Genomic DNA, 9,829 nt, shown 5'->3' with positions numbered 1-9,829 from the left:
TTTACTTTTTCCCTAGAGTATTGTGACGGCTGGTAATGGTAAGGAACGATTTGTTTTTGTAAATAAAAGAGAGCAATTTTAGTTTTACGTCTGATAACCATAACAATAATGAGTAAATTGTACAAATGATTTTGTAGCTGGCTATATTCTGATATATCACAGTGCACTTTCATTTGCTAAACGTAGTGACGTCATTAATTCCTCCCCCTTTATTGACCCCAACAATTTCTTCGTTTTTCAGTGCATTATTTTTAGTGTGTCAATATTATTGAAAATTTATTAAAAAATTAGGAAAAATAAAAAAGATATCAGCAATGATTTTAGGTGATGCGGCTTAGCTCGGAAGTTGTCAACTAGGGTTTTCATCAAGATGGAGAGATTATACCTGTGTAAATCTACCTTGAGATATACATGTTTTTCGTACGAATTTCTCCAGAAATCCTTTTAGTGTTAGTTTGTAAAAAAAATAATGGGAATAGTAATATTGCAGTCTACTCATTCCTTTGATTGTTATTTGCATATTTTCAGCATTCGTGAAGGAAATTACAAGACAATTGGAGACATTACTTGGAAGGAAGTTGCAAGACAATTTCCAGGCAGTACCATAACTTCTGTTAGTGCACACTTTTATAGAATGTATTGTGCAATTCCCAGGAGAAGAAGAAGAAACTTTAATGGTTTGTAGGATTGTGGCATAGATGGTATGGATGTGTATTACCTTGTTCTGACGTTACTTTCAGTTTATAACATTGTATAAAGTTTGATTTTCTCTTTCTTCAGAGGGATTACAGTACTTGCTGGAAAAATTGCATTGCGACAATGCAGATCTGTCAGGACCTACTGTTGCTGGGATGACCAGTTCTTCTGAAGGCAAGGACGGCGGGAATCAGATAAAAAATGATTCTGAATGGACAGATACAGATATTGATGATCCTCCGGCGTGGAGTAATGAAATAGATAGTTCAGAAAGTAGTGATACATGTAGTGATTGAAATGCTTATATTGGTACCTTAGAATGACAGATATAGATGTAACATAATGGGAGGTCTCGAGTGCCAGAGTCTAAAAGTGAAAGGTAAACACAGAAGGTTTTTGCGTGAGTCTAGCTGCAAGACAAACCAGAGTTAGGATATAACAAAATACATCCCAGAGTAAGAGTGTAAATGTAAGATACATCCGAGAGTAATAGTGTGAGTGTAAGATACATCCCAGAGTGAGAGTGTGAGTGTAAGATACATCCCAGAGTAAGAGTGTGGGTGTAAGATACATCCCAGAGTAAGAGTGTGAGTGTAAGATACATCCCAGAGTAATAGTGTGAGTGTAAGATACATCCCAGAGTAAGAGTGTGAGTGCAAGATACATCCCAGAGTAAGAGTGTGAGTGTAAGATACATCCCAGAGTAATAGTGTGAGTGTAAGATACTTCCCAGAGTAAGAGTGTGAGTGTAAGATACATCCCAGAGTAAGAGTGTGAGTGTAAGATACATCCCAGAGTAAGAGTGTGAGTGTAAGATACATCCCAGATAAGAGTGTAGCTGCAAGATACATCCCAGAGTAAGAGTGTAAGTGTAAGATACATCCCAGAGTAAGAGTGTGAGTGTAAGATACATCCCAGAGTAAGAGTGTGAGTGTAAGATACATCCCAGAGTAAGAGTGTGAGTGTAAGATACATCCCAGAGTAAGAGTGTGATTGCAAGATACATCCCAGAGTAAGAGTGTGATTGCAAGATACATCCCAGAGTAAGAGTGTGAGTGGAAGATACATCCCAGAGTAAGAGTGTGAGTGCAAGATACATCCCAGAGTAAGAGTGTGAGTGTAAGATACATCCCAGAGTAAGAGTGAGTGCAAGATACATCCCAGAGTAAGAGTGTAAGATACATCCCAGAGTAAGAGTGTGAGTGTAAGATACATCCCAGAGTAAGAGTGTGAGTGTAAGATACATCCCAGAGTAAGAGTGTGAGTGTAAGATACTTCCCAGAGTAAGAGTGTGAGTGTAAGATACATCCCAGATAAGAGTGTGAGTGCAAGATACATCCCAGAGTAAGAGTGTGAGTGTAAGATACATCCCAGAGTAAGAGTGTGAGTGTAAGATACATCCCAGATAAGAGTGTAGCTGCAAGATACATCCCAGAGTAAGAGTGTGAGTGTAAGATACATCCCAGAGTAAGAGTGTGAGTGTAAGATACATCCCAGAGTAAGAGTGTGAGTGTAAGATACATCCCAGAGTAAGAGTGTGAGTGTAAGATACATCCCAGAGTAAGAGTGTGAGTGTAAGATACATCCCAGAGTAAGAGTGTGAGTGTAAGATACATCCCAGAGTAAGAGTGTGAGTGTAAGATACATCCCAGATAAGAGTGTAACTGCAAGATACATCCCAGAGTAAGAGTGTGAGTGTAAGATACATCCCAGAGTAAGAGTGTGAGTGTAAGATACATCCCAGATAAGAGTGTAGCTGCAAGATACATCCCAGAGTAAGAGTGTGAGTGTAAGATACATCCCAGAGTAAGAGTGTAAGAGTGTGAGTGTAAGATACATCCCAGAGTAAGAGTGTGAGTGTAAGATACATCCCAGAGTAAGAGTGTGAGTGTAAGATACATCCCAGAGTAAGAGTGTGAGTGCAAGATACATCCCAGAGTAAGAGTGTAAGATACATCCCAGAGTAAGAGTGTGAGTGTAAGATACATCCCAGAGTAAGAGTGTTAGTGTAAGATACATCCCAGAGTAAGAGTGTGAGTGCAAGATACATCCCAGAGTAAGAGTGTGAGTGGAAGATACATCCCAGAGTAAGAGTGTGAGTGCAAGATACATCCCAGAGTAAGAGTGTGAGTGTAAGATACATCCCAGAGTAAGAGTGAGTGCAAGATACATCCCAGAGTAAGAGTGTAAGATACATCCCAGAGTAAGAGTGTGAGTGCAAGATACATCCCAGAGTAAGAGTGTGAGTGTAAGATACATCCCAGAGTAAGAGTGAGTGCAAGATACATCCCAGAGTAAGAGTGTGAGTGGAAGATACATCCCAGAGTAAGAGTGTGAGTGCAAGATACATCCCAGAGTAAGAGTGTGAGTGTAAGATACATCCCAGAGTAAGAGTGAGTGCAAGATACATCCCAGAGTAAGAGTGTAAGATACATCCCAGAGTAAGAGTGTGAGTGCAAGATACATCCCAGAGTAAGAGTGTGAGTGTAAGATACATCCCAGAGTAAGAGTGTGAGTGTAAGATACATCCCAGAGTAAGAGTGTGAGTGCAAGATACATCCCAGAGTAAGAGTGAGTGCAAGATACATCCCAGAGTAAGAGTGTGAGTGGAAGATACATCCCAGAGTAAGAGTGTGAGTGCAAGATACATCCCAGAGTAAGAGTGTGAGTGTAAGATACATCCCAGAGTAAGAGTGAGTGCAAGATACATCCCAGAGTAAGAGTGTAAGATACATCCCAGAGTAAGAGTGTGAGTGCAAGATACATCCCAGAGTAAGAGTGTGAGTGTAAGATACATCCCAGAGTAAGAGTGAGTGCAAGATACATCCCAGAGTAAGAGTGTGAGTGGAAGATACATCCCAGAGTAAGAGTGTGAGTGCAAGATACATCCCAGAGTAAGAGTGTGAGTGTAAGATACATCCCAGAGTAAGAGTGAGTGCAAGATACATCCCAGAGTAAGAGTGTAAGATACATCCCAGAGTAAGAGTGTGAGTGCAAGATACATCCCAGAGTAAGAGTGTGAGTGTAAGATACATCCCAGAGTAAGAGTGTGAGTGTAAGATACATCCCAGAGTAAGAGTGTGAGTGTAAGATACATCCCAGAGTAAGAGTGTGAGTGCAAGATACATCCCAGAGTAAGAGTGTGAGTGTAAGATACATCCCAGAGTAAGAGTGAGTGCAAGATACATCCCAGAGTAAGAGTGTAAGATACATCCCAGAGTAAGAGTGTGAGTGTAAGATACATCCCAGAGTAAGAGTGTGAGTGTAAGATACATCCCAGAGTAAGAGTGTGAGTGTAAGATACATCCCAGAGTAAGAGTGTGAGTGTAAGATACATCCCAGAGTAAGAGTGTGAGTGCAAGATACATCCCAGAGTAAGAGTGTGAGTGTAAGATACATCCTAGAGTAAGAGTGAGTGCAAGATACATCCCAGAGTAAGAGTGTAAGATACATCCCAGAGTAAGAGTGTGAGTGTAAGATACATCCCAGAGTAAGAGTGTGAGTGTAAGATACATCCCAGAGTAACAGTGTTAGTGTAAGATACATCCCAGAGTAAGAGTGTGAGTGTAAGATACATCCCAGAGTAAGAGTGTGAGTGTAAGATACATCCCAGATAAGAGTGTAGCTGCAAGATACATCCCAGAGTAAGAGTGTGAGTGCAAGATACATCCCAGAGTAAGAGTGTGAGTGCAAGATACATCCCAGAGTAAGAGTGTGAGTGTAAGATACATCCCAGAGTAAGAGTGTGAGTGTAAGATACATCCCAGAGTAAGAGTGTGAGTGTAAGATACATCCCAGAGTAAGAGTGTGAGTGCAAGATACATCCCAGAGTAAGAGTGTGAGTGTAAGATACATCCCAGAGTAAGAGTGTGAGTGTAAGATACATCCCAGATAAGAGTGTAGCTGCAAGATACATCCCAGAGTAAGAGTGTGAGTGTAAGATACATCCCAGAGTAAGAGTGTTAGTGTAAGATACATCCCAGAGTGAGAGTGTGAGTGTAAGATACATCCCAGAGTAAGAGTGTGAGTGTAAGATACATCCCAGAGTAAGAGTATGAGTGTAAGATACATCCCAGAGTAAGAGTGTGAGTGTAAGATACATCCCAGAGTAAGAGTGTGAGTGTAAGATACATCCCAGATAAGAGTGTAGCTGCAAGATACATCCCAGAGTAAGAGTGTGAGTGTAAGATACATCCCAGAGTAATAGTGAGAGTGTAAGATACATCCCAGAGTAAGAGTGTGAGTGTAAGATACATCCCAGAGTAAGAGTGTGAGTGTAAGATACATCCCAGAGTAAGAGTGTGAGTGTAAGATATATCCCAGAGTAAGAGTGTGAGTGTAAGATACATCCCAGAGTAAGAGTGTGAGTGTAAGATACATCCCAGAGTAAGAGTGTGAGTGTAAAATACATCCCAGAGTAAGAGTGTGAGTGCAAGATACATCCCAGAGTAAGAGTGTGAGTGTAAGATACATCCCCGAGTAATAGTGAGAGTGTAAGATACATCCCAGAGTAAGAGTGTGAGTGTAAGATACATCCCAGAGTAAGAGTGTGAGTGTAAGATACATCCCAGAGTAATAGTGAGAGTGTAAGATACATCCCAGAGTAAGAGTGAGTGTAAGATACATCCCAGAGTAAGAGTGTGAGTGTAAGATACATCCCAGAGTAAGAGTGTGAGTGTAAGATACATCCCAGAGTAAGAGTGTGAGTGTAAGATACATCCCAGAGTAAGAGTGTGAGTGTAAGATACATCCCAGAGTAAGAGTGTGAGTGTAAGATACATCCCAGAGTAAGAGTGTGAGTGTAAGATACATCCCAGAGTAAGAGTGTGAGTGCAAGATACATCCCAGAGTAAGAGTGTGAGTGCAAGATATATCCCAGAGTAAGAGTGTGAGTGCAAGATACATCCCAGAGTAAGAGTGTGAGTGCAAGATACATCCCAGAGTAAGAGTGTGAGTGCAAGATACATCCCAGAGTAAGAGTGTGAGTGCAAGATATATCCCAGAGTAAGAGTGTGAGTGTAAGATACATCCCAGAGTAAGAGTGTGAGTGCAAGATACATCCCAGAGTAAGAGTGTGAGTGCAAGATACATCCCAGAGTAAGAGTGTGAGTGTAAGATACATCCCAGAGTAAGAGTGTTAGTGTAAGATACATCCCAGAGTAAGAGTGTGAGTGCAAGATACATCCCAGAGTAAGAGTGTGAGTGGAAGATACATCCCAGAGTAAGAGTGTGAGTGCAAGATACATCCCAGAGTAAGAGTGTGAGTGCAAGATATATCCCAGAGTAAGAGTGTGAGTGCAAGATATATCCCAGAGTAAGAGTGTGAGTGCAAGATACATCCCAGAGTAAGAGTGTGAGTGTAAGATACATCCCAGAGTAAGAGTGTGAGTGTAAGATACATCCCAGAGTAAGAGTGTGAGTGTAAGATACATCCCAGAGTGAGAGTGTGAGTGTAAGATACATCCCAGAGTAAGAGTGTGAGTGTAAGATACATCCCAGAGTAAGAGTGTGAGTGTAAGATACATCCCAGAGTAAGAGTGTGAGTGTAAGATACATCCCAGAGTAAGAGTGTGAGTGTAAGGTACATCCCAGAGTAAGAGTGTGAGTGCAAGATACATCCCAGAGTAAGAGTGTGAGTGTAAGATACATCCCAGAGTAATAGTGAGAGTGTAAGATACATCCCAGAGTAAGAGTGTGAGTGCAAGATATATCCCAGAGTAAGAGTGTGAGTGCAAGATACATCCCAGAGTAAGAGTGTGAGTGTAAGATACATCCCAGAGTAAGAGTGTGAGTGTAAGATACATCCCAGAGTAAGAGTGTGAGTGTAAGATACATCCCAGAGTAAGAGTGTGAGTGTAAGATACATCCCAGAGTAAGAGTGTGAGTGTAAGATACATCCCAGAGTAAGAGTGTGAGTGTAAGATACATCCCAGAGTAAGAGTGTGAGTGTAAGATACATCCCAGAGTAAGAGTGTGAGTGTAAGGTACATCCCAGAGTAAGAGTGTGAGTGCAAGATACATCCCAGAGTAAGAGTGTGAGTGTAAGATACATCCCAGAGTAATAGTGAGAGTGTAAGATACATCCCAGAGTAAGAGTGTGAGTGTAAGATACATCCCAGAGTAAGAGTGTGAGTGTAAGATACATCCCAGAGTAATAGTGTGAGTGCAAGATACATCCCAGAGTAAGAGTGTGAGTGCAAGATACATCCCAGAGTAATAGTGAGAGTGTAAGATACATCCCAGAGTAAGAGTGTGAGTGTAAGATACATCCCAGAGTAAGAGTGAGTGCAAGATACATCCCAGAGTAAGAGTGTAAGATACATCCCAGAGTAAGAGTGTGAGTGCAAGATACATCCCAGAGTAAGAGTGTGAGTGTAAGATACATCCCAGAGTAAGAGTGAGTGCAAGATACATCCCAGAGTAAGAGTGTGAGTGTAAGATACATCCCAGAGTAAGAGTGTGAGTGTAAGATACATCCCAGAGTAAGAGTGTGAGTGTAAGATACATCCCAGAGTAAGAGTGTGAGTGTAAGATACATCCCAGAGTAAGAGTGTGAGTGCAAGATACATCCCAGAGTAATAGTGAGAGTGTAAGATACATCCCAGAGTAAGAGTGTGAGTGTAAGATACATCCCAGAGTAAGAGTGTGAGTGCAATATACATCCCAGAGTAAGAGTGTGAGTGCAAGATACATCCCAGAGTAAGAGTGTGAGTGCAAGATACATCCCAGAGTAAGAGTGTGAGTGTAAGATACATCCCAGATATGAGTGTAGCTGCAAGATACATCCCAGATAAGAGTGTAGCTGCAAGATACATCCCAGAGTAAGAGTGTGAGTGTAAGATACATCCCAGATAAGAGTGTAGGTGCAAGATACATCCCAGAATAAGAGTGTAGCTGCAGCATACATCCCAGGGTTAGAGCAATTACAACATTATTTTTAGTTTTTATTATTATTATTATTTTATTTATATTATTTTATTTATTGTGTGTGTGGGGGGGTCTAGAAAAGAAAAAAAGTTTTCCTTTCTGTGTGTAAATTATGCATATCATTAAAATATATTTTTAAGTTTTCTTTTATGTCATTTTATACAAACTAGAAAGTGGCTTTACATAATTCTGTCATGTGTATGCTTTGATTTCTTTTATATCTGTAAATGTAAGTGCATCTCCTAAAACTTGTGATTATTACAATGATGTACAACAAAGAGGTATTTTAATAAATATGAGTAGTCTACTTTAAATCATTATTTTAATCCTCAGTAGATGAATACTGTATGGGGTAATTGTATCAACATTCAATAAATTCAGCCCATTTTGATACTAACATTTTTCATACTTCTTATATGTACACATGAATACACATACATGCTTCATGTTCATGGTGATGTGAAGCATGGTGTGGCAGCCTAGCTGTGCATAATCCTCCCCTGCCAGCTCTCAAGACATCTGCAGTGTCTCCTCGTGGCCACTCATGGAAACTAGGTACCTTGAGGTCCTAGGCTGAACTGTGGAGGCTCTTAGAGTAACAGGAGGCCCTAAAGGCACGGAGTCATGGCCCATCGGTGTGTGAACACGCCCTGGCTTTGTACGGTCTCCTGCCCTCTCGTCCTCGAGGGTTAATGGGTGGCTGTTGGGAAGCGGGCCTTGTCAGTCCGCCTCCCGAAGGGAACCCAACTGGCAGTGGACCATATAGATTATGGTGGTGGTGGCGACTACGGTTTCCCGCTTGCCATTATCCTTTTTGGTAAAAATAGAGGCTCAACGATTACTAAAACGACGCATGTGGGTCCTTTGTTGTTGCAGAGAATAGTAAAGTGTGCATCATAATCTACCGCAAGAACTTCGTAGAGGAGGAATATATGCAAACTTGTATGAGGAACTTGGAAGCTATGCATATTTAAACAATGATGACGTCATGGATACTTTCAAATGAATTTCAGTGTAAAAATAACAAATACTTAGAAAATATGAGGGCATAATTTGCAATATCTACTTAAAACTCATATGAAGTGAAATGCATATGATGATTATTGTTTGTGTAGTTTTCTTAGCAGACGACAGACACTTTTGTCATACCCATTATCACCGATTTCCAAGCGATGCATATTGTCCGCTAAGACTTGTGACTAAGCAGTAGATTATGCAAACTCGGATGATAGGAGAAGTGGAAAAGTTCAAGGTACCTCCACCTTTCCTCTGGGTTGGCGACCGCTGGGAGTCGGACTGGGAGCTGGAGTTCATCGTCCCATCCATATTCCAGTGACGTGGCGTGAGGCTCGTGGGAAAAAATGTCGGGTCTTAGCATTGTTTGCAAGTCATACGTAACAAGTGCAACACGGCACTAGTGTGAAAGGTTCTATATATTTCTGAATGTTCGTTTTCAAATAGCGTGCAGCGTGCCATGTGACTCTTCATTTGAAAGCAAACATAAGGAAACATATGAAACCTTTCACCTAGAAGTAGTGTAGCAAATCTCATTTACATTTTTTTTTCTTTCTTTTCTTTTTCTTTAGTGTGCGACCTGCCACCTTGGGCAGTGTTGCCAGATTTTAGTGGACCTTTTACATCTAAAGTCATCATTTTTTAAGTTAATATTAAAATGATAAAATTGTATAACATATTTAAAACTTTTTGAAGTATGATATATAGAGTAGTTTTGAAAGTTTCATGTAAGATTCCAAGAAAAACACAACACGGCTTCACACACCAAGTGAATGTGGCTTTGGGTGAGGGGGTAATAACATGCTGTCTTGCAGGAGATACAGTGCAGTGTGTCATCCACTTTATTCCTCCAAGTGGCAGATAGATAATTATCACAAGATTACTTAGGACTTGGGACAACAATAACATCGTCAACCTCCGATGCCTTCTTATGAACCAAGTAACATTTCTCAAGTGTAACCTTGATCCGAAATCACCTTGCCATCTGCCACATGCCTCCTTGGTGTGACAGCAGCAGAAAGGTACTTAAACAACAAAGTGACACATCGCACGCCACTTGAAAAGGAACATATGGAAACATATGATACCTTTCACAGAAGTGGCGTGGCACGTAGCATTTGCCATGTGCGAGTCTGGACTTGCCTCTTTTTTTCTTCTTTCTTCGGCGTGGGACCTGCCACCTCGGACTGTG

General features: G+C 41.0%; 1 protein-coding gene across 1 annotated transcript in view; it reads left to right on the top strand.

The window, feature by feature from the left end:
- LOC113821483 (uncharacterized) overlaps window positions 1-7,930 on the top strand; it is a gene marked incomplete in the record, with an annotated part of 84,577 nt that extends 76,647 nt beyond the window's left edge. Inside the window, 2 exon segments of the mRNA XM_070113733.1 lie at window positions 529-677; window positions 781-7,930. Of these exon segments, the coding sequence (XP_069969834.1) occupies window positions 529-677; window positions 781-992 (361 nt within the window).
- Window positions 7,931-9,829: the final 1,899 nt, after the last annotated feature.

This window comes from Penaeus vannamei, chromosome 34, assembly GCF_042767895.1.
Source record: "Penaeus vannamei isolate JL-2024 chromosome 34, ASM4276789v1, whole genome shotgun sequence".
In the NCBI taxonomy this organism is placed as follows: Eukaryota; Metazoa; Arthropoda; class Malacostraca; order Decapoda; family Penaeidae; genus Penaeus; species Penaeus vannamei.
The sequence above is the reverse complement of the archived record's forward strand: the minus strand, read 5'-3'. Positions and strand labels throughout refer to the sequence as shown.